At 59.3% G+C, this 24,211-nt stretch overlaps 2 protein-coding genes across 7 annotated transcripts; one reads left to right on the top strand and one right to left on the bottom strand.

Moving 5' to 3' along the window:
* Window positions 1-50: 50 nt before the first annotated feature.
* CDIP1 (cell death inducing p53 target 1) lies at window positions 51-18,454 on the bottom strand. Of its 6 annotated transcripts, XM_084295655.1 has the most exons (7): window positions 18,391-18,427; window positions 17,231-17,359; window positions 3,602-3,695; window positions 3,116-3,214; window positions 2,436-2,579; window positions 1,876-2,140; window positions 51-1,452 (listed from the first exon to the last, which is right to left on the bottom strand). In XM_084295655.1, the coding sequence occupies exons 4-7, from the start codon at window positions 3,198-3,200 to the stop codon at window positions 1,341-1,343; spliced, it is 606 nt and encodes a 201-aa protein (XP_084151781.1). In that variant the 5' UTR covers window positions 3,201-3,214; window positions 3,602-3,695; window positions 17,231-17,359; window positions 18,391-18,427; the 3' UTR covers window positions 51-1,340. The 6 variants fall into 6 exon arrangements, with proteins under 6 accessions (XP_084151781.1, XP_084151785.1, XP_084151780.1 ...); XM_084295659.1 differs by lacking the exon at window positions 17,231-17,359 and having other exon boundaries at window positions 1,876-2,137; window positions 18,391-18,454; XM_084295654.1 differs by lacking the exon at window positions 17,231-17,359 and having other exon boundaries at window positions 18,391-18,454.
* Window positions 18,455-18,713: 259 nt separating this feature from the next.
* Window positions 18,714-23,430, top strand: LOC311215127 (uncharacterized protein C16orf96; the record flags this gene model as incomplete). The annotated part of the gene is made up of 15 exons (XM_084296155.1): window positions 18,714-19,079; window positions 19,744-19,848; window positions 20,112-20,192; window positions 20,396-20,476; window positions 20,588-20,726; window positions 21,069-21,154; window positions 21,320-21,430; window positions 21,641-21,802; window positions 22,057-22,145; window positions 22,383-22,445; window positions 22,540-22,635; window positions 22,713-22,836; window positions 22,920-23,019; window positions 23,138-23,218; window positions 23,351-23,430. The coding sequence occupies 15 exons, from the start codon at window positions 18,714-18,716 to the stop codon at window positions 23,428-23,430; spliced, it is 1,764 nt and encodes a 587-aa protein (XP_084152281.1).
* Between the last annotated feature and the right edge of the window lie 781 nt (window positions 23,431-24,211).

A 24,211-nucleotide genomic window follows, 5' to 3' on the forward strand; every position in this document is an offset into this window, starting at 1 on the left:
CAGATCTGTGCGTTTGGGAGCAGGGGGAAAAGGAAAGACAAATGCTGATCTCAGGGTCTGATGTTTATTTACATACAAACACTGGGACAAGTGCCACAGTTCCACCTCTGAGCAAACAGCAGCTGCCTGCGCAGGCCGGGCTGTGTTTGCAGACCTTACTGAGGAGCCTTCCCTGCCCCCCCTGCTTAGCTGGAGGGGCTTTGCTCCAGCTGCAGGAGCTGTGGGAAGGGGTGCGAGGTGTGGCCATAGAGGGACTGAAAATGCCTCCCAGGGCCTCTTGCCCCTGTCTGTCACAGTGCTGCTGGCAGCTGGGGTTGCTGCCTGCTTGCCCCCATCCTTCTGCCCTGTAAGAAGTGAGCTAAAAGTAACCCCCCACACCCACATGCAAGGAGGAACGCCACGGGGGTGCCCCCCAGACCCTGCTGGGCTCGGGGTGGGGATGTGGGTCTGCTCCAGAGCTGGGAGCCGGGTAACAAACTCCCCTACTCTACAGTGCTGGGGGCAGGTAGCAACATGCTGGATGCACTTCTAAGGGCTTGCCAGGTGGGTGAGGAGCAGCTGGGGGCTTTCCTTCCCCAAGGCATCCCCAGCAGGGCTGGCAGGAGGCGCATGCAGCTGGTGCCCTGGCAGGACGGGTGGGCTGAGGAGGGGTGCAGTGCTGCGGCCCCAGGGCAAGGCAGCCACCCTGGCCCCACACACACACACACGCCTTGAAGGCAGCTCTGCGTGCTCCTGGGGACGTGCTGCCTGTGGGCTGGAGAGGGCCTGGAGCCATGTCAGAACCTCACAAAGACCCCTCTGTCTCCTCAACACCGAGCCTCCACCAGGCCCGTTCCTAAAAGGGCTGCAGCTCAGCCAGGTGACTGCAACCTCCCGTGTGCTCCGTTGGCTGCTCGGGCTGCCCCTGTGCCCTCCAGGTTAGTGCCTGCCCCTGCTTGCAGCAGCTCCTGCTCAGGGCACCGTGTCTGAGGGGTGGGTGCCTCTGTCAGCTGCTGCGTGTCCCCAGCTTGCTCCAGTATTGCCCTGGAGCATACAGGGTGCAGAACCACGTCCTGCTCCTGCGTGCTGCCAGGCAGCTGCTGGAGAGAGCCCCCGTGCACAGCAGCTGGGGCCTCAGCCCCCTTGTCCCCTGTGCAGCCACACCAGCGTCCCCAATCCACCACTCACATCAGGACCGGAGCTCGGGGAAGGTGGGCCCAGCTCGGGGCAGGAGGGAGGCAGGGGGATGCACATACACACCACCAGCGGGTTAAGCGAAGGAGTGTTGCACACGCGTAGACTAGGACGGCAGTGGGAGAGGGGCCGGTGGCATTCCAGTGGCTCGGGCTCCCGGGGCGCTGTTAGCACATGCGCTTGTACGTGTAGATGTAGGCCTTGCAGTTGGGACACGTGTGGGTCACGTCCTTGAAGTCGTCGAACAGGCAGGGGATGAGGCAGCAGCAGAGATCACACCTGCAGCACAGGGAGATGCAGAGCTGTGAGCCCACCGTGGGCACAGCTGCAGGCGCAGAGGGACAGCAGGAAGGGCCCACGGGGCAGGGAGGTGGCTCTGGGGCCAGGAATCTGCGCCAGCACGGTGAGTGCCTGCTGCAAGGCAACACCACAGCTCTGCAGTGCTGCCTTTCTGGGCACAGGCACCTCCACCACAGCAGAGCCTTGGAAATCCTCCCCTGGCAGGAGCTAAGGGCTCCAGGCACTGCCCCCCCAGCAACCCCCATGCGGCCCCAGCAAGGATTCAGTGCCGAGGCCCCTCCCGTGTCCACCGGCACGGCCAAAGCCGCTGGCATCGGGGCCACCAGGACTGGTGCAGAGCAAACCCCATCACTGCACGGCTGCTGGTGGCGGGGAGGCCCCAGCTCTGCCCGCAGCACCTACCCCACGAAGCAGCAGAAGAAGCCGAGCAGGAAGCTCATGAGCCCGATCTCATAGGAGATTTTGGTGGTGATGGCTTGCTGGCAGTGGGGACACACCGTCTGCACCGGGGCGCCCTGGAAGATCTCTCCCTGCAGCACGGTCACCGTGGTGGCAGCCCCCGAGGGGACGAGCACTGTTGCTGTGTGGCCACCGGGCGATGGATAGTGGCCCGGAGCAGGGTAGTAGCCCATGGGAGGGTGAGGGCCTGGCGGTGGGTAGTAACCTGCTGGGAAGGAGAAACGGGCACAGATAAAGGGCACAGATAAAGGGCTGCGGGGGGCAGACGAAGCCACATCCCCAGGGCACGCTGCCCTGCTGCTGCAGCACGCCCTTGGTTTTGGGTTTGGGGGCTGCCCTGCTCCAGGGTGGGCGCCATGCCCCCCAGCCTGCCCTAAGGAGCGCACTGCACACCCCTAAAGGCAGCCCCAGTGCCTCATCACGGCCTCCCCTCCCTGAGACACCCCCAGGACCCCCACCCAGGACCCCCACCCGTCACCACCGCGGCTCCTCGCGGCACTCACCAGGCGGCACGTAGGGCCCGGAGCCGTCAGTGGGCATGTGGGGGGGCACGAAGCCCGGCTGCGGAGGCTCATAGGGAGGGGGCCCAAATTCAGGAGGGGGGACGGGAACCCCCTGGGGCTGTCCCACGGCTGGGGAGACGCCATCTGGAAGGAAACACGGAGTCACGGGAGGCAGCAGAGGGGAAGGGGGAGGTGGGGGCTTGGCTGGGTGGCCTCTGCTTGGATGGGGGCTACGGAATGGGAAGGGGGGGGCTGCAGGGAAGAGGTGAGGGGGACAGAGCAAATGGGGAGGGGCTGGGACAAGCATGGGGAAGGAACTGGGCCTCTGTGCCCCGTGGGCAATTCCCCCAGCACACAGCAGGAGGCCTGCAGGGCTGCGCTGAGCGAGGCCAGAGCCTCATCCCCTGGGCCACAAGCAGCCCCAATTCCCCCCCCCCAGCGAGCAAGCAGCGCAGGGGGTGCCTTCTGCTCTCGTCATTGCTCCCGGGACCTCCTGCCCTGGGCGATGCGGTGACACAGAGCAGGGCGTCGCGCCAGCCACCCCAGTGCCTGCACGTCCAGGGCAGTGCAGAGAGAAGCAGCCATGGCCCAGCTCCTCCCGGGGAAGCCGCGCTCCCCCTGCTCCTGCCCTCCCAGCAGAGACCCCCCCAACACCCTGGAGCAGCTGGGACCCCCGGTACCTGTGGCAGGGGGCGGGCCGTGCTTCTCCTCTATCAGCGGTGCCGAGGGGCCGCCCGGGTAGGGTGGCGGGGGGTCGTTGGACATGGCTCGGGGCTGCCCTGCAAGGAAAGGTGCCGTGAGCTGAGACGCCCGATGCCCATGGTGCCAGCTGGGAGGGGGTGGCTGCTGACCCGAGGCTGGGGCTGGTACCACTGCGGCATCGGCCTCAGCCCCACCGAGGGGAAACACAAAGCCACAAAGCCTTGGTGTGAGGCCGGGCAGGCTGTGCTGGAAGCTGCCCTGCCCTGTGCTCCGGGACCACACGCAGGGAGGAGCTGCCCACAGCTTCCAAAGCCCCCCGGCAGAGCACCGTGAAAAGCTGCACCCCCATGGGGACGTCAGCACCCCCTGAGCCTGAAGCACAAACTGGGGCAGAGAAGCAGAGCCACAGAGAGCACCTCTAAATATCACCATGGCGTGGTTCAATCAATGGCTGTCAGGCTTACCTGGCCTCTTCCTTGCTGCAAGGAGCTCAGAGGTCTTGATGGAGAATACAACTTCTCAGTAGCGTGCTTCAGAAGCTGCCTTACCCTCCCAAACCTGCGTGGAAGGAGACAGGGAACAAGTGACATTGAGGAGCCACCGTGACAGCGCAGCCTTGCCCGCCGTGCCCCCGCTCCCCCTGCCCAGTGCAGATGTGGGCGAGGGGCTCTGGTCAGGAACCGCCTCATTGTGCTCCCCCTGGCTCAGCCTGTGGCAAAGCCACTGCTGCAGGAGCTGAGACGCACCCCGGGGTATTTCTCACCCCAAAGACCCTGCGGTGCCCGGGGGGGCTGCGGCACCTTGCAGTGGTTCCCCCGACAGCCACCTCGCAGCCTCGCCAGCTCCTTCCTGCACAGCTGGAAGGCAAAGCGAGCACTGAGGCAGGGGCTGCAGCCCCAAAGGCCCCTCCGGGAAGGCAGAGCCCCCCGGCAGGGGGCCGGGCATTGTGGGGTTACGCAGCCACGGTCCCCCAGGCCATGATGCTGGCGCTGCCATCGCGCCTTCGGCCGCGTCCCGGCCGAGGGGGGGCTGCCAGGGAAGGGCTCCGGCAGCTCCGGCACTCCAAGGAAGCGCGATGACATCAAGAGGCGCGATTTTCCTGTTTACTCTGGCTCGGTTCTGCCTGGTAGGACGTGACTAAATTGGGAAATACAAGTGAGAGGCTGCTCGCTCCGTGCTTGGGAAGGCTGCCACCAGGCACGGGGACGCAGTGACATTGCTGTCAGTGCCCGGGAGGCAGCGCAAGGAGCTCCCCTCGCCGAGCCAAATCCTCCCCCTGCCCGCGGCCGGCCAGGAGCCAACGTGACTGCGCCTGTCCCGTGTCCCTTGGGCTGCTGCTCCGCTGGCCAGCTCAGCGTGCTGCAAGGACGGGGCTTTCTCAGCAGCTCCCACTCCAGCAGCCCACAGCCAAGCAGGAAAAAAATGCACCCAGGCAATAACCAGGCTGCAGAAAGCTGCCACGGAGCTCAGGGCGACGGTGCTGAGCTGGGCAGCAGCCACCGGGGTCCCTCAAGTGCCAGCACTGATCCTGCACACTGGGAAACTGCTCAGCTCCATGGCACCACAGCAGGCTCCTGCCCCAAGGCAGCCCTGTCTCACACAGCAGGTCACAAGCCTACGGAGGAGCCCCGTCAGCACCGTGAGCCATGGAGAAGCGTGCCGATAGACCCCGGAGCTGAGCAAAGCCCAGGAGAGCCATCGGGTCGCCCCTGGATGTCAGTATGTACTCCCCAGCGTTTTTAAGATGCAGACACACAGAGCCCAGCTGGAGCAGCTGGGTGGGTCAGCCTGCTGCATTTCCTCTTGGTTTTCTTCCTTAAAAGCCAGAGGACAGAGACACAGCCCGTGTCATGCTTTCAGCAGAGCCGCTGCAGCAGTCCCAGGCTGAGGAAAGCACCTGAGCCCAACGCACAGAGCGCTGCAGAGCCCTCCTTCTCCTTCAGTGACCTACAAAGCCACAAACTGGGCCGTGCTCCTTTTAGCTTCACTGGGGATGTCAAGAAAAAGAGGGCTTACTCTTCCAAAAGCAGCCAACCAAGCCACCCTGCGTGCCAGGAGCTGCCTGTCCCCATGCCTGACAGGGATCCTAGAAGCACCCAGCCCATTTGGGGTGTCCCCAAGTCCCTCAGCCTCGCAGGCCAGCTGTGCACCAGAGCTTCTCTCATTACTGCTCAGATGCTGGCAGGCCAGCTGAGCTCCCAGCAGGAGAGCAGTGGAGACATGGAGCCCCAGAGGACAGGAGCTGCACCCAAAGCAGGAACCACCCCAGAGCTGCAAGGCTGACTGCTGAGTCCTGGAGGATGCTCTGGGGCCTCAGCAGAAAGGGCAAGCCAGGCTCACCTCAGCCTGTGGGACGCTGCTCCTTGCTCAATTCCCCATCCCAACCCTCCACCCCTTACGGAGCAGCAGGAGGACAACCAGAAGCCTCCACCAGGGGTCTGGCTGAACGAAGCCGTCCCTCCCCAGCGCCCTGCCACGGCTCCGGGCCGCAGATAACGGCGAGGGCGATGGGCAGCAGCTCGCAGAGCCCCACGGGCACTGGGAGGAAGGAAGGACGTGCATGGGCTGCGGGGCTGTTGTGCTCGGAGTTAGCAGGCTCCGTCACTCGTAATGCAATATTCTGCTTATTAAAAGAGCTCCGTAAAGAGCAGGGCATTGGCTGCGTGCCCTTCCCTGGAGGAAAGGAAAGCCTGCTCCTTTTAAGCTTCTCAGAAGCCGTTTCTCCTGTGCTTTCTTTTATCCTAATGTGAGAAGCACAAAACCTACTGCAGCCCATTTCCACCAGCACCATGTGGGGCTGCAGGGCACGAGGGCTCCCCTCTGCGCCCGGTCTGCACTGAGAGCATCACTCACAGCGCTGCCACAGCCCCTTGCCCCCTCTCAAAAGCAGCGGGGCCAGAACCAAGCGCACAGACCCTCCCCTTGTGTGCCCATGGCAGTGGTGCAAGCAGCCCTGCTCCCCGGAGCAGCATGCCGGCCTTGGAGGATTACACGGCGAAGGATTACACGCTCCCTGACTGTCCTGCCACGGCAGCCTTTGGGGTCTGAGTGCCTCTGCAGGAACAGATCAGAGCCCGAGCTGCTCGCGGTGGGGTGTCGGGGAGTGGTCAGGACCACAAAGCTGCCCCACTTCAGCCACGCTGGTTTCCTGCAGCTGCAGCACCGGTGCCATCTGTGCCATGAAAGCAGCCGAGACCAAATTAGCTCCTCTCACGTGGGAATAACCATTCCCCCACACGCTGCATCCACACTAGAGCTTACTGCAAGAACCGTATTCATAAACCAGCTGCACACCCGGGGGAAATAAAAATCACAAATAATTTAGGCTGAGTTTACCAGGACTTAAGTTTAAGATCTGATGGAATCATGAATGCAGGTCCTTTGGGAGCAAGGTCTCACGATCATAAGACTCCACAGGAGCTGGTTACCAGCAAAAGGACGGGGGTGGACGGAAGAGATTGTATTTCTGGCGCAGAAATGCAGGTCGGTTCTAAACTGGAGGAGCAGAGCACAGCTTCTGCTGGCTGCTCTGCTTTAACCTACCTAGAGAAGATCACCGTGTGGTCACTGGAACACGGCTCCTGTTAAAGACAAGCAAAGGGCAGGAGTGGGCTGGAGGCACAAGCAGCCGAGCAGAGCCAGGATCAGGGGGCATTGGGTCCGCTGGGTCAGCTGGATCAGCCCGTCCCTCCTTCCCTCTCTGGGGACACCACCAAAACTGCCAGCGATGCGTTGGTCACGCTGCTCCTGCTGTTCCTGCTGTCCCACTCCAACCCCTGCTGCTCCGAGAGGTAGGAAAAAAAAAAACCACTATCCATCAAAGCAGTGCGATGAAAACCTTACAGTTTCTAGCCTGGGTTTATTTGTAGCCAGATTATGCCCATCTGTTCTTCAGCCCGAACAGCTTTCCTTCGCTCCCTGCTCTCTGCGAGCAGCCATCAGATCATGACTCAGACTTTGTTTTGCTGGGCTGAGCACACCAAGCACTCGCAGGGTTTTTCTGGGCTGTGTTTCCAGTGAGCCCATTGTCTCCCTCACATCTTGAACGGCCACTGCAGCGACCCAAAGCTGTGCTCAGCCGTGGCAGCGTGAGCACCTCCTGGGGCTGCCCAAGCTGCTCCAGCGAGCTCCATCCACCCTGCGGCGCTGCCGTGGGGCTGCACCAGGTCACTCCTGGCCCTCTGCTCCTGCCTCAGAGCTCGGGGCTGTTACAGGAGGCTTGCATTTGGCACAGACACGCTATGTGGATGCCCATGAGCAGGCTAGGCTGGAGATGTGGCTTAGCTAAAGGGAAGAGCTGAGAGCAGATTGCACTCCCACTGCTGCCCGTAGCCCTGTTCCAGGAGAGCACAACTCCCTCACAACACCAAGGGCAGAGGGCCTGGCCCATGCTGGCCACAGCCTCAACCCACACAACCTCCCTGCTCTGCTCTGCGCTCCCCGACCTGCCCAGGTCCCCCATCAGGCAGCTCTGGGGCAAGAAGAGGAGCTGAGCTGTGCCAGGTCTGTCCAATATTTTTAAGAGGAAAAAACACGCTACATTTCAATGTGTAAGTCAGAGAAAAGGATGCAACCACTTCCAGCTTCACTGTAGACCAATCAGACACAAACTTCAGCTGCCAGGCTTTGTGAATACATCTTCAAAAACAAAGTCAAGAGCTCTGAAAAAACTGGGCTCCCTCACCAATGCCAGCCTCTCCCCTTTTAAAAAAGGAACAGCGTCGTGGCCAACACCACCTCATCTTCCTGGCCCCAGGGAAGCTAACCATGTGCCACCGGCTTTTTCCTGCTGCAGAAACGGGTCTGAAAGTCTTCTCAGAGTGATGCCAAGGCCTTGCTGAAATCAGATACTGCCAAAGACACACACAGACACAGCTGGGGTTCAGCTCGGCTTCCAGCACGGGCCTCACCTCCCTCAGGCAGGATCGCTGCCTTGGCTCAGCCTGGTTTGAAGGGGTTCTGCCGCTAGAACGCTTGGCCAAAAAAAGGTAAATACCTGCTGATTCAGGACTTAAAGGGGAGAAATACTGAGAACAGGGAGGAAGTTAAATTTGCTAGGGATGAGCACAAAGACAGGTCAGATGTTAGCAGAATGCCACTCGATCGGAAGCCTGTTAGCCTTTAGAAGGGCTTTAGGGGCACGAGCAGAGGCTGCGGGGAGCACTGGCAGCTCGGAGGCGGACGGAGCTGTGCCTGATGGCAGCGAGCACACCGACGTTTGTGAGCGGCACCCCCACGGCCAGCCCGGACCTCCTGCGGCACGCTCACTGTCACACCTGTGCCACCGAGGGAGCCACGGGTGCTGCCCGTGCCACGCGCATGCCCGCACGCCTGCTCGCACAGCTCGTGGGGACGTGGCTCAAATCCCACCGCTCCTCAGCACCGCGCGCCCCGCAGCCGGCAGCGCTTACCTGGAGAGGAAAGACGGCAAAAATCCCCGCTGTGAAAGCAGTGCTGGGGCTTCCTTCTGCCCGTCTTTTACGCAGAGCAAAAAGAGCTGTTTTCTGTGTCAGCCAGCCAAACTTCCCCCGCTGCCTTGCCTCTTCCCAGGCGCGTTTGCTGCCTCCAGCCTTTGTGTTTCTCCCCGGGGCCAGGAGGGAAGGAATAACAGAATAACAGCAGGCAGCGCTGCAGGGAGGGCACGCACTGGTGCTGGACCAAGCAGCACGTCCCCCCGCTGCACCCCGCCGGTCACCCCAGCGGCACCTCAGGAGCTCAGCATCCTGGTCCTGGGCAAGCAGCAAGAGGGCGCATGCCTACAACACAGGCGTGCACGGCGCCGATGGGAGCCCAGCGTAAGGACCAGGGGAAAGGTTTGCTCTTTTTCCGAGCGACTCAGCCGTGTGTCCCCGAGCACAAGCCGTGCGCCCTCAGCGTCCCTGCCAGGGAGAGGAAACCCGCCGTGCAGAAACAGCCGGGCTGTTCTGTCCCACACCTCTGCAGTCAGACTTCAGCTGCGGAAAACTGCTCCTTCCAGGAGGGTCAGGCTCTTCCTTCGGCGCAGAGATGGAGCTCAGCAGCAGTCCTTCAGAACTAGGACTGCTAGAGGAGAACGCGATTCGCCTCCACGCTCTGGCCGTGTCAGGCAGCTGGGGCTGCTGTGCAGCACGCTGGGCTCTGGAGGAACATCCCCACTGCAGTCATTTTACCTTGGGGCCTCGGCCATGCCGTTTGACCTCCTGCGTGCCACCATACCCCAGCAGGCAAATCAGCCACGAGCAGGATCCTCGCTGGAAGCCAGGAGCTGTGGCCAAAGCGAGCTTTCTCAGGGTATTACATCCAAAGCACCATCAGATAACCTCCCTGATGCAGTCCAGGCACAGCTGTTCTCGGCCAGAAATTCAAATTACAGCTTCGTGCAGCTCCTCTATATGGATTTCAGCAACAGCAGAGACAAAATCCCCCTGCTTAAGACAAGGATGGTTTATCTGCAGCACCCCCAAAGGGTTACACGCGGGAGGAGGGCTTGCAAGGACCTGCTGCCGCCTCTGGGATTCTCTCCAGTGCTTTTCGCCTCCAGATGGGCTGACCAAGCGCTTGTTGGCTGCAGAAACAGCATTGCCAGGACCTGGTCAACCCGAGCATTTAAAGAAAAACTATCCAAAATGAAAAGAACAAAGTGGGGCAGCTGCTGCAGGTTCCTGAGCTGCAGCAAGCGTCACACTTCTGCAGAGCTCGCCGCGCCGGCAGCAGCATGTGACGAGAGCCAAGAGGGGCTGCAGGGGAGCTATCGGCACGGAAGGGCTAGGAAGCAAACACCTCCCTCTCGAGGGGTGCTCTGTGTCAGGCATTTCCAGCTCCTGACCTGCTCTCCGGAGAGGACGGACTGCAACAGGCCAGCTGTTGGCGTGGGTGAAAAGATGTGAAATAAAAGAAACGTGAAGGGCAAACCTGTGTTCCTCTGCACCTTAGCCATCTGCTCCTGAGAGACTCAGGTGAGAAATGGGGTGCCCCACGCCGGATCTCTGGAGAACCAGAGCCTTTCCGTGGGACTTTTGCTGAAGGTGACAAACAGCCCAAACACACGCTCGGTAACACCCATGAGAAAGCACCCAGCGAGATCACTGGCTGTCGTCCAGTGCCCAGGACATCTACCTGATCTTTACCCCGAGTGGAAAAACACCACGTTACGTCTTCCATTTGTTATCTGCTGTACGTTAATAACACAACCTGCAATGACCTAGAGCAAACAAAACAAGATTACTCCAATACTACAGTGTTTTAACACAGCACCGAGCTTAACTGTGCCACGACGTTAGCTGTTTTTTGCTTAAACCACTCAAGCAGCTTAAAGGCAAGTACAAATCCCAGAGACGACGGGGCAGGAGCCCTATAGTTCCTTGCATTACCAACAACCACAGCTCTGTATCTTGTCCCTGACGGCAGCCTGTAACAGATGCTTAAAAACGAGTTAGGAAGCAAGCACAGCACGAGCCCCCTGCCCTCCCTCCTGCTCCCAGAGCATCAGGCAGCCTGGGGCTTCCCCAGGGACCACCCTGAGATCCTCACAGCCCACTGGTTTGCTGAGCTTACATATGGCAGCAGCAAGCTCTGCTCTTCAGTTACCTCCACGAAAAAGAAGCATTACAGTCATGAGAAGTTGTTATAGCCTGCTGCCTGCCCCTTCCAGTGCCTGCCTCCCAGTTTTCTCACAGAGAAGATGAATACAGGGTGATTGCCCACTGCTTCTCACAGGACAGCCCAGCTTTCTATAGCTCCCTTTCCCAGAACTGTATTAAAAATATTTGATTCCTTCATCCACGCTATTTGTTCATTACTCCCTCATTCTATAGAATTTTTTGAGAGAAAGTCAAATAATCCAGCTACATCATTGCTGAATCGAGCTGATTAGATGTGTGACTTCCATCAAATAACACACTGAGCTCCAAGGGAGGAGGAAATTAAAGTCGTACAGGATCAGCACTTTTGTGGAGATGTAGCCGCATTTCAGCTTCAGAATTAATCAGTGCCCAAGAGCCTATTCAGAATTCCCTTGCAGATTTTGCAACACAATGAAATAATTTCGAATACGTCGATGGTGATTCCAGATCCACTTTCCTTCCAGGAGATGTACAAAATACATGTCCAAGTACTGGTGTTTTCTTAGCCAAGGCACAGCACCAGCTTGCTATAGGGCCGACTCCAGCCTCCAAAAACATTTGTGTAAATGCTCTCCCCACAAATACCCCTCTCTTGGCACCAGAGAAGCTGCTGACATCTCAGTTTAGCAGGTACAGTGTCACCTTGCGGTTTTTTCTGAGGACTCGTGAGAAGCGCTCTGTGTCATTGCACTTTACTTAAGACCACGACAAATAAGCGTGGTTTGGGGTTCACCCCAGCTGCAACGTACGCCACGAACTCTCTTCTGAGCCCTGCCACCAAGAAGGACCACAAGCACAGCTCCTGGGGTCCCGTCTCTGCTTCCAGCCAGCCCACGCTGAGTATCCGTGCCTTTGGTTTCAGTTTGCAGCACCAAGTTCTTGCCAGCTCCTTCATAACCCCTCACCCCAACCTCTGCTCTCTGCCGAACCACGGCACGCAGCGAGTTGCCACATGTCTGTGCCTCCGGTCGTGCCAGAAGCTGCTCCCCGTGCCCCCAGCTCGCCGCTGCTGCCTGCTGCAGGGCAGCCCCAGCAGGGCAGATGGCGAGGGCATGCGGAGCCCCATCGTGAGCCCGCCTCGCTTAAACATAAGCAGATCTGAGAGGAACATTGACCAAGACACAAATCAGCCAGCCACACTCAGTAAGATCTGTGGGCACGCAGGGCTGCATTCCCTTGGAAAAAAAAAGGCGAGGGAGAGTCGATGTCCTCATGCCTCTCCAGGACATGGCTCCAGGCACCAGCACGCGTGGGACAAGAGCCACACCAGCTCCAGAAGAGCAGACATGGAAAGCAAAGACCTTGTGCTGAAAATCCAGGCATTTTGACTGATTTCCAAGGCATCTCCACTACTCAGCAGCACACTTCCTCAAGTCCCTCTTCTAAGCGTTTCTAAACCCTTTCTCGGCCTCTCTGTCAAGTCGTTACCGCAGCGCTTCACTTTTAGACTTGGAGAGTTGCTGATCACAGGGCTTCAAACCTTCCCAGGAGCAAAAGAGTCCCAAGGCGGGGTCACTGCTCATGGCAGGAGATGAGATAGTGCATAACGCTAAGATGCCCACAGGATAAACATCAATTTATTTATTTATAAATAAATTAATAAATAAATAACAATTCAGTGGGCTGCTTTGCCCTCACAACTGACTAGAAATCCAATCTCAAGGTAACAGCAGTGCCCCAGACACAGCTTTCACATCTACCATTTGAGTCAGTTGCAGTGGGTCCTAGCACGAGTGGAATTTACAGCTGCAGCGAGGGGGGCTGCCTCCATCCCAGCTACTAATTATTCTCAGAAAGGCTAATTTAATCCGGCAGTGAATGTTCTCAAAGCCTCCTTGCACAGAAACGCTTTTATCTTGGTTGGCTTAACAACAATACAGCAGACCCAAAAACGTGGAGGGGTGCTGGAGGAGAACACTGCCCTTGTGTTTCCAGTTCTCCAGTATTTTGTCTAAGAATCTTGGTAACCACAGCCTGTGAGAAAACAGAGTGCCTCTGTTGTTTTTAAAAGCCAACTGTATTTTCTAGGCAAAATATACAACAGCTCTGGCTACTCCCCCTCGTGTATAACTGCCTGGACAGAGCAGTGTGAGCCAGCAAATATTGCTCAATATTAGGCACCGCGTTCGCTTCCAGCCACCCAGCTGCGGAGCAAGAGCTGTGCCGCCCGGCCCGGGAGCACTGCCTGCCCTGGAAGGTGGCTTCCCACAGCCCACACTGCAGAGGAATAAACTTCAGAAGAAAGACAAAATCCTCCGTGGCGAGAAGCTGTGTACCTGCCTCGTGAGGCATGCCAAAGGGAATCCCAGGGAACGCTCCAGGTTTGCAGCCTCTGCAATCCGTGGGGGTGGGCAGTAACTAATTAAGTCATCAGAAAGCTGCTTTTCCGTGATTTTAAATCCCAGTTGGTATTTTCCCTTTACTTCTCACCATGTTACCTGTGCTGTATGGACACAGTGATAAGAAGTGACCCTCACCTTCACAAGGCAGATCACTGGAGAGCCCAGCACAGCCCCCTGGAATTAGAGGGGATAAAACAGGGGGGTTAAAGCATTACAACAGGCACAGCTGTAACAGGATAACTCTCCGTGCTCTTAGGAGTGTCACCATCACCCTGCCACTAGAGTAAAGGTGCTCGGCCTGGACCAGCCTGATTCTGCACTGCTTTGGTACAGGGGCAAGAACATACCCCAGGTGGCATCCAGCAATTTAGGACGATTCAGTAATTCAGGGACAAGGAAAAGATCAGAGGCAGGCAGGGCTTAAAGCCAGGCCAGAGGAGGAAAAATAAATAAATAAACAAAGTAACACAAACAACACTCCCCTTGTTGCTATCAGCCAGGAACTACTGTCCCAAGAATAGCCTATTCAGAGACCAGGAAACTCGGCGAGCAGCAGGGAAGGGCTGAGTCATGGCCATTTGAAAAAAAAAACAAAAAACAAACCAACAAACCAAACCAAAAAAATCAGCCCAAAAGGGAAGGAGAGAAAACACAGACAGCAGCTGTCCTGGGTCTTGGCACTGTGAATGAGTCAACCCTGTATCGACTAACAGATTAACAGGCAAGGCTGGTGGTGCCCTCGCAGCACCAGCACCCTGCAACCATGGCACGAAGCAGACTCACAGGCTGGAGGAACAACTCCCAGCAGGGCACTGCCGTCCAGCTGAGGGCTTGGGAAAAGAAGCCTCCGGCTTGCCCTACCTTGCGCTCTGAGGCTCAGCGAAGCAGGGTGAGAAGCAGGAAGGTGCTGAGCCCTCCCTGCCGTGCCTGCTGCCCCAGGGTCCCGCACACAACCCGCGCCCACGTGTAGCTGCCCCTCGGCCCCCGCACCTCATCCTGGTGAACGGCTCAGTCACTTTGGACATCAGTCAGGGCTCCTTTTGGATTGGGAGTTTGCACGTGGTTTGCAGCTCAGACACCCAAACTTACCTCTCCACAGCAGTGGAAGCTAGACACATTCCTTCCAAAAACACCTTTTCCAAAAAGCGCAATAGGTAGCCAGCCTGTTTGGACAAGGCACAGAAGATTTTCTTTCTAAATGCAGAGAGTAGGTAGCAAAGAAGGCTTGGGGACACCCTCAGCTGGGAACGTCTGGTTCCAGGCATGGGGACCACCATCTCAGCACGAATCCTTCCTTTTATAATCTTAAATTCTCTTAATCTATAAGAGAACTGGATATTATTCCATTTTCTTGTATATAAAACAGGTAAAGGAAACAACTGCTACTAATACAAAGCTCCTTTGCTGATCACAATAGGTGACAGAGACATCAATTACCCAAATCGCATCTAAAGCCCCAGCTCTCACCTTTGTTCTCTGACCAACTCGGGTTTGAGAGCTACAAAGCCCAATACACAGCTCACAGCTGTTACTCACGAGTCCTAAGATGCTAATTACATTGCCATCTTTTGGGGCTCTCCCTTGTATTTTCTCACATGAATTTTAAGCCTGCTGAGAGAGCCCCGATGAGGCACAGCTGCTCTCCAGCAGGGCCTCGCTCAGAAGCTGTGCAGGTGAACCCATTCCCCTCCCGGCTCCATCCTCTGCCCAGGGCTGTGACCAGCGCAGGCCTGCTGTGCTCCCCAGGCTCCCCAGCAGCCTTTTTGCACTGGCACAAACATGCCACCTTTCAGACCGCAGCCACAAGATGCCTCCGAGTGCACGAACCCAATGCTAAATCTTAACAGCAGCCAAGAGCTTCCGTCAGCATCTTGTGCCAGCAGTAAAAAGCGTGCTCCCCCTGCCTCCGAGACTTTGTACTGTTGAGAAAATGGATTGTGGTTTCCTATGGCTTCTGTGCTAATTGTCCTCCCTCTGATCAGACAAGGAAATACATCCTCTGCATAGCAGCCATGCCTCTGACACTGCCTAGGAAAATCGTGTTGCTTCTCCCTAGCTGCGAGGCTGATAGCAAGGGAACAGCAGGAAAACAGCGATGTGAGCATCGCGTCCCAAGGCAAGAGCTGCAGGTCACGCGTTTTCGGAAGACAAAACAGAAACACATCTGTGTTTGCAAACTGGTGCCTTGTGCTGAAATCTTTAGCAGAGTAAATCTCCATTTCAGCCTAGAATGCTTTGTCTTTGTAACAGCTGCACAATCAGGACCTGGAAGTAAAAAAAAAAAAAAAAAAAAAAAAAAAACAACCAACAAACAAACCCAAATCTCCCAAGATTTGCAGAACAACTGGAGTTCCCAATGCAAACTCTCACTTTTACTGTACCGGGCAGAAGGGAAGAATGCTGCACAATTTGCAATGCTCCTTTTAGAACACCGCTGACTGCTGCTGAGGGCCATGGGGCATATCAGCACCTACCTGGTGTTTCCCAACTCCCCGTCCTTCCTGCTTCCAGCAGCTCTGCACTCATCCGTCTGGGAGAACAGCTTCTCATCCCTGTGCTGTCTGACATTTTACTCAGAAGTTAGCATACCTGCCTAGAAGCTTGAAAGTACCCCCAGTCCTGCTGTCTTCATGATTATTTTAATCTCCATATTACCTAACTACTATTTCCTCCCCAGTCTCAGCTGGCAGCCAGCAGTCTTACCCTTAGCTTAGTGCAAAGCTGAACACAGAGAAGCTACCACAGCACTGACCCTACGTGCAGCACATGTACATGCCCACGGTAATACCCATACCAACAGAAGTAACTGCTGTAGGCCCTACAAAAATTGCCATTTCAAAGAATTTTTAAAACTTCTTTCAATCTAAGATATTATCTCTTCATTAAATCTTACAAGAAATTGAACTTAGAACTTTACAACAATACCACAGACCTAACCTCATTCTTCTCTTTGCCTATAAGCAAAAAAAATGATCTTGGATCTGAGCAGCTACTAGAAGACTGCATATCTCCCTCCCAAACCACTCATACTGGAAGATTTCTGCATCAACCACATCCTTTATACGCAAGTGTTTATTTCCTAAATTCTAATTTGAAGGAGGAAAAAAGATAAACTTTTACACAACGAAGTTTCTTGGAGCCCTTCTCTCACCGTGTCAGTGAGCAATGCCGGCACTGGGAACACTTCTGCAGGTCACAGCGCTGCTCCAGGGACCCAGAGCCCAACAAAACACAGTGAGGGTGTTGGGGACAAGCTCTTGTCTGGCCCCTGGCTGAACGCCCTTTAGCTGCAGGAGAGCATTAGCTGATCTCCCAGCAAGCATCCACCAGTCGTGTTTCATCTCGAAGGAAAGCAGCGCCATGATTTGCATCACTGTGCGACTTCACATGCAGAAGAGCACGGCTGATCGGGAAGTGAGCTTCGAAACCATGCTCATAAACTGAAACAAGGCGCTGCTGGAGACACCTTCCCTCCCGAGACAGGCTCCAGCCCGAACAGATCCTGAGGAACTGAATTTCAGACAGACCCACGTAGAACCTGTTGAGGTAACACACCAAGAAACTCCGCACAGCCTTCTGTCTTCTTAGGAAGGGCTGAGGCTCAGGAAGAGAAGATCCCTCTCTGCTGACTGTCCCAGATACATCCGTAACAAGATCTTTTGGTACTCAGCATAGGAACACACACCCCCAGCATCTCCCTGGCTGCAGCCCTGTGTGGACGCAGCCACCAGAGCTTCACCAGCAGCACGGGAAGGCTGAGCGTGCTCGCTCCGCTCGGCACCTGTCTGAGGGAAACACCTGGGGCAGCGGTTCCATCATCCCATCCACCATCCCATCCTTGTTACAGCCTCACCCCCATCCTGCCTTCAGTCCATGCCACGCAGACAGCCTCACATAAGTTCCTTAAGTCCCCCAGCCCTCTACTGCCTACCTTCAATCAAACCCTCTGGAAAGCAGAGGGCCCAGCTGAAAAGAAAGCACTGTTTCAAGCATGTTGGTTGAAAGGAACAAATAGGAAGACAGCCTGCATGTTCACCAAGTGTTTCTTGGCACATTTTACATCCAAATAACTATATTTATAATTTAGAACATTTCTAGTTAAATTCACTGTGTCTGACACCTGGAGTACGCCAACCCCTGGTACACTCACCAGTTCTCCCCGGTGCAAGGAGACCGTCTCTGAACAACTGTTCCAGTCCTGCCACGGGCCAAGGGGCACCCACGTACACTCGCAGGTACTCGGAGAAGTTTCAGCTTGAGCACGACTCCTGCGGGTGATCTGGAGGATGCCGGCACGAGAGTGCTCATCCCAGCTTGCCCCTTCCCACTCCCTGTGGCTGGGGAGCACCCCCCAGGTCCCCAGGCCCCCTCCCTGCCTTTAGCAGCGGTCACAACCCCCCATGCACCCCATACAGCAACCCAATGCCACCTTAACAGCTCCCGCAGCTTTGCCTCTCTGGTCCCCTCGGGAGGCAGAACCGAGATCCCACTGCTCTGACGGGTAAAGCCTCCCGCTAGGTACGTGCTGTTGCACAGCGTTATCCATTAGCTGGAAGGGCTCTCCTCCTTTCACAGGGCTCAGGCTGCCAACGTGCTGACAGATAATTCCATCCCCACCATCGTCATCGTCCTTTCTCTCCCTGCTTGCCAAGAGAACCGGGTTTGTTCGGTCTCTACCACGGGCCCGTCCTTCCTGATCACCAAGCGGGCAGCTCCAGCCCCGGCTCTCCTCTCCAGAGCAGGGCTGGCTGGAAACGCCTGCGTTGGTACCGCCGCCGGGCTCCCTCCTCTCCTGGGGAGCCGCCTGGGCACCATCCTAGCGGCCCCCTCGCAGCTGCTGGCAGCTCACAGCCTCCGTCCCCACGAGCTGTCGCGACCTCAGGCAGGGCGCTCGCCTTACAGCCGCAAGGCTCTCCCCCAGCACACGACCTCGCTTTGCCTACGATTAAATTTCACCCTTCGCAGCAGGCCGCTACACGCCGACCCTTCTGCCCCAGCCCTTCCCCACCCTGCTGGGCGCACCGAGATGAAGCTTTATAAGATCTCCCCAGCACCCTGCTGCATTTTGGGGCCGCTGAGGCCATCTCAGACCCCTCTCCCAGCCCACGTCCCCCCGTGCCCGGCGCTGCACCAAGCAGCTGACCGCGTTTCTCCCTGATTCCCTTCCCGGGGGCAAACAGCGCCCAGCCCGGAGCCTCCCCGTGCCCCAGCCCGCAGCACCCCGCTGGGTTTGGGGTTGGGGCTGCGGGCTCCCGGCCCCGCTCCCCCCCGCTCCGTGCCCCCGGTTCCCCGGGGCCGCCCCGCACGTACCGAGCCCGGCTCCCGGCTCCCGGCTCCGGCGGCTCGGGGCCGGCACCTGGCGGGCTGCGGGGCGGGGCGGCGGCGGGGCGGGCCCGGCAGCGCTGTCAGGGCCCGGAGGAGGCCGACGGAGCCTCGGCCTTGCGTAGCCGGCCAAGCCGGGCACGGTGCCGGGGGAGCCGGGCAGGCAGCGGGGCCTCCCCCTCCCGAGCCCATGGCCCGGCGGACCCCGGCCGTTTGGTGGGATGGGGCCGGGGCAGAACCCTGGGGTATCACCGGGTAACGGGGCTGTGACCTCAGCCCCGGGTGGGCAGCCCCGGGAGCTGGAGGCAGCAATGAGCGTCTCGGTCACGCTGGCGGAGCTGGCGGACGTCGCCTTCTGCACGCCCAACGGCTGCAGCGTCAATGCCGGTGCCCTCCACCTCCTCCTGCGAGGCCTCCTGGAGCACCTGCGGCTGCAGGATGCCTCCACGCAGCTCTCGGAGGACGAGAGGGGGCTCCTGGAGCCCGGGGCTGGGGCTGGGGGCAGGCCCCGCGCCCTCGTCCTGCAGGCGGAGGGGCGGCCAGGCAGCCCCAGAGGGTCCCCGGGCACTGCGGAGCCACCGACCCCCAGGCAGGACGCGGGCAGGCCAGGCACCGACACGTGCCAAACAACACAGCTGACAAAGAGGATGGAGGCGATCGAGGAGGGCATGACGAAGGTCAGCAGCCGTCCTCGGGAGTGCGCCCATCTTCAGTGGGGTGCCAGGCTGCTGGCATGGCCCTGTGCCGGGCATCATCCTGCCCTACACGGTGTCCTGCCCTACACAGGGATGTGTCAGTTCAGATCCCATGTTGGAAACACAGTATGCGGCATCAGAGCTGGCTTCATCGCTCAAGTTGCACGTGGCAGCACAAGGATGAGCTGTGAGAGCTTTGTGCCCTCCCTGCTTGGAGAAGGGCTGGTGTCCAGGCTGGACTGCGGACACCTCCGAGGCAGCACAGGGCCAGCCTGCAGTAAACCCAAGATTTCTTCATCTGTTGTGAGACCTGACAGCCCCAGGCTGGTCCCATCTCATATTTCATGAGCTCAGCTTTGAGCACGAGCCAAGAGCAAAGGGAAAAGGTGGCAGCACTTTGCCAGGGCGAGGCAGCGGGAGCCAGGATACACGTTCCCCTTCAGCCTCTTTCATCCGAGTTTAGGGGAGCTCCATGGGCATGTCTACGGGCCAGCCAGATGTGGTTGATGCTGTGGGGCTGTGGCCCCTGTGGGATGGAGCCCTGTGTCCCAGAGACACCTCCGGGCTGCTCAGCCTCCCTGCTCACCACATCCCCCAAGCCTGCAGGGAGCCAGCGGCACCAGCTGAACCCCTCCCTATTCCTCAGGTCACGGACAAGCTCCAGGAGATGCTCACCACCAGCTGCTCTCTGAAAACCACCATCGAGGCCTTCCAGGAAGAGCTGCAGCTGCTGAAGGACAATTTCCAGAAGGTGCGTGCGTGGAGCTGGGCTGGTGCTGGAGGGCCCTCAGCAGAGGGGTTGTGACAGGGATGAGATCTGGGTCTCGGGCTCCTTCCCACCCCAAGGAGGAACTGGGCGATGTGGGATCTGCCCAGGGGTTGTGGACAGACCTCACAGATCCCCACTGTGGCCTGGGCTGGGCGCTGCTGATCCTTGCCTATCACTGCTGGTACTGCCCCCCACCATGCCCCCTCCCTGTGGATACCGAGCCCTCCCATGTCCTTGTTTATCAGGCTGGTCTGGAGGAGCTGCGAGAGCGGGCGGCACAGCAGGACAAGCACAGCAACCTCCTGCAGAACATCCTGGGCCAAATGGTGAGCGGGGAGAGCCCCGGCAGAGGGGCTGGGAGTGGGCGCCCACGGCACCGGTGCTCAGAGGCACTCAGCGCCCAGCCCCTGCAACCGCCCTGCAGGCTTGGGGACAGAATGGCACTGGGGGTTCTGGCAGGGTTTGGTGTCACTGTCCCCAACCCAGGGCTCTCCTCCTGCACCAGGGCTGATTTCTCTTCTGGTCACAGGCAGAGGTGCGACGGGAGCTGGGCACCTTCCCCTGGCAGGCCAGTGTGCTGTGCTCGCTCTGCAGGGTGTCCACTGGCGAGGTTTGTGCACGGTCCCGCCTGCCAGGCTCTTTGCTGGGGGCTGTCCCTTCGGCTCTGGCACGGCACAGAGCTCTTCTCCTTCCCAAAAACCTCAGGGCTGTTCCGTTTCAGTTTTCCAGCCGAGAGCCCAGCCCTGAGGCCCCCCAGGAGCCAGCCCAGGAGGCACAGTGCAGGCTGAGCTGGCTGCCGGAGCGGCACGTGGCTGTGGAGACCTGCATCAGCTGCCACGAGAAGCAGCTCCAGCAGCGTGGTGAGCACTCACGGCCCCACCACATCAGCTCACTGTGCTGGGTTGTTCCACTGGGTCCTTGCCAGGACCAGTGCGTGCTGGTGCCACACTCAGCCATCCCGGCTGGGTCCCCAAGCTGCTGCAGCCTCCTTGTCCCTCTGCCTTGCTCCCAGACACACCAGCACGGACGCTGTGGACGTGGCTGCTGCCCACAGGTGCCCTAGTGCGGGCCATACCTAGGGGCTGGCAGCAGGGCTGGGGCATCTCCCCAGCCATAAAGCCACCCGGGTTAGGGACAGCACTGTGCTGTTGGCCTGCAGGAGCCAGTGCTGCCTGGAGCAAAGCTTTGGTGTCTGTTTTCAGCAGATTCAGGGACCCTGGAGGATGTGGCCATCCGACTGGAGAGGGTGCAAGGCGAAGTAAAGCACCTGCAGGACAAAGGAGAGAAGGTGCCAAGATTCCCAGACCTCAGGGTTGCTGCCCTGTGGCCTGGGGTCTGCAGCCCATCACCCTGCTCGCCAGGACTGCTCTGGTGTCATCTGCAAGCCTCCTTCACTGCCTCGTGTGGGTGCCTGCCATGTGCCTCACCTGGGGCCACGTTTTGTCCTCCTTAGGGGCCAGATTTTGGCAGGGAGGTGCTGAGCCAGGTGGGGCAGCTGCAGGAGCAATGCATGAGACTCCAAGAGGCTGCGGAGCGGCTGTGGGCTGACACCGAGGACACCCAGGTGAGCACGGTCCCGGGCTCGGCTGAGGAGGAGCCACTCGTGCCGTGGTTTGTGTCCGATCCGGGCACTAGGAGCACTAGGCAGGTGCTAGGGCATGGCAGACGAGGCGCTGCCAGAGCAGGGCATGAGCTTTGTGCCTAGGGGAACCCCAAAAGGGGAACCCCGTGGGCAGGCAGGGCCGGGGGGGCTGGCTGGCACTGTGCCCCTCAGAAAGCAGACGAGGCCGTGCTGGAGCCCAAAGCGAAGCAGGACGAGCTGCAATGCGCCATGGCCCAGCTGAGCGAGATGATGCAGGACCTGCTGCAGAGGATGTCCCTGCACGGCCAGGCCAGGCGGAAAGCCCTGGAGCTCGTCAGCGAGGTGGATTCCAAGGTAGTGCTGTCACCTGGGGAGGGTGGTGGTGACGGGGACACGCACCAGGGGGCAGTTCCCCCGGTACCCTCTGCACCAGGAGGGTGAGCCCTGAGTCTGCCAATGCCAGGAGTCCCCGTGCCAGGGCTGGGCACGACCCAGGGTGTCCCCAGCGTCCCTCGGGGGCAGCAGTGTCCCCTGAAAGGGGCCTGGTGTCCCACTGGGCCCCTCTGCCCTCCCTGCACGGGTTCTGTGCAGTGCTGGCTCCCCTGCAGGCGCAGTGGGAGCAGGTTTGGAGGCTCAGCAAGCAGTGCCACTGCCAGGGGCCTTGCTTCGATACCAGCGGTCCCACCGGCCTCAAGAGGTGAGGGCTGCCGGGTCCCGTCCTGTCCCGGCACATCCCCTTCTATCCTATTCCACCCTGCCCCATCCCATCTCCCTCCACCCTGTCCTTTCTGTCCCCAGTCCGTGCTGTCCCTGCCCCATCCTGCCCTGCCCACCCCATCCAGATCCCCGTTGTCCCGCGGGGTTCTGGCCACCCGGGGGACCTTGCGGGGTGGCTGCGTGCTGGCAGGGCACTCAGCAGCCCCCCACATTGCAGGCACCACTTCCACCCAGTGAAGTGCATCTCCTGCGACAGACCCCTGGCCATGGCCCCGAGGCCGTGAGTACCGTGCAGCCCCCCTGTGGGACCCCCCCTCACGCCGCACCCTCACTGGAGACCGCTGCCCGCCTCTGCCTTCCCTCCTCGTCCACAGGCACTTGGTGACGGTGCGCAAGGCCAGCCTGCACCTCCAGCCTCGTCCTGCCAGCGCCGGGGGCACCAACCGCGGGGCACAGCAGCTGCCGGGGAGGTGAGGGCTGCCAGGTGACACGTGTTGGGGGTCCCTCGCCCTGGGCAGGAGCGCTAAGGGCAGTGCTCCCTTCCCAGGGACAGCGAGGGGAGCAACCAGGCCAGCCGGGGCCCCGTGACCCCCCCCAGGCCACTGTCCACCTCCAGCTCCCTCGCCACCGTCTGTCCCTTCGGAGCCCCCGCAGATTTCAGCTGCCAGCAGGTGAGCCCCCAGCCCCGTGTGCCCCAAACCAGCCAAGCCCAGTCTCAGGCACCTCTGATGGCATCGGCTGCTCCTCCCTCTAGGGCCAAGTGGATATTTTGGGCATCGACGGGGTCATCTACAAGGGCAGGCTGAGCTCGCAGGCTGCCAACGGGAACATCGCCCCGGGCAGGGACCTCCCAGGTAGGGGAGCAGTGCAGGGCACCACGTTAGCTCTGTCCCGAGCCAGCACATCCCAACGGGGGTGCCTCAGATCCCTCAAATCCCCCCTGCAACGGCGTCCCTGCTTCTCGCCCTGAAGGCACGAAGTCCCCCCAGCCCCCTGCGGAGAAAACGCGGCGCACCCCCAAGTATGGCAGCCACTACGTGTCCCCCTACTCCTGTGAGTGCCTGTCCCGGGCGTCCTACATGCTGCCAGCCCCACTGCCTGGGCTCGCCCCGCTCCCTGCGCTGCCCGGGTGCCACCCGGGGGTGTCGTGCCCCGTGCAAGGCCGGTTGTCTCCCTGCCCTGCAGGTGCTGCCATGCGGACCAGAGCTGTCTCCTCGGGGGGCCGGTGGCAGGCCGCTGCGGGTGGCAGGACGGCGGGTGCCTGAGGTGCCCGGGGGGGCTGTAGGAAAGGGGCCGGAGCCTCGGGGGATCAGGGGGGTGGGAGCCATGCTGCCCCGGCTGCTCCTTCCCCCTCCAGCTGCGTAACACCACAGGCCATAAAGATTTGCTCTGCTGCCGGCCCTGCGTGGTCCTTGGGTTCGCTGGGGCACATGGGGGGCGTCCTGGGGGAGTCAGCGACCACAGCCTGACCCCCCAGTCCCTGTGGGGGTGCACAGCCTGGCCACGGCACCAGGGGCAGCAGGGCACAACCGCACCCGTGCTGGGGCTCTTGATGGGGCTCAGGAGGGAACATCCAGCTCCAGCCCTCGTTGTCCGTCCTCTGCTGCCTCCCCTCCAAGGGCAGAGGCAGCCCAGGTGGAACCACTGCTTGTAGGAGCTACTTTAGCAACACAAAGATTGAAATGAATTACTGACCGGAGAGCACAGGGATGCAGGGGCACGGGGAGAAGGCTCAGCAGGGGCGGCACCCTCACAGGGTGCTATAAGGGGTCGAGAGGCCAAGGAAACGATCAGAGAGCTGGAGAACCTCTCCTGTGGAAAAAAGCTGAAAGAGATGGGAGCTTTCAGCCTGCAGGAGGCTCTGGGGAGACCTTACTGGGCCCTTTTCATAAATAAAGGGGGCTTGTAAGAAAGATAAAGACTTTTTATCAGGGCCACGTAGTGGCAGGACAAGGGGCAGTAGCTTTAAACTAAAAGAGGGCAGATTTGGGTTAGCTATTAGGCAGAAATTCTTCACTCAGAGGGTGGCGAGGCCCAGGCTGCCCA

This window comes from Netta rufina (genome assembly GCF_964035555.1).
Source record: "Netta rufina genome assembly, chromosome: 15".
NCBI lineage: Eukaryota > Metazoa > Chordata > Aves > Anseriformes > Anatidae > Netta > Netta rufina.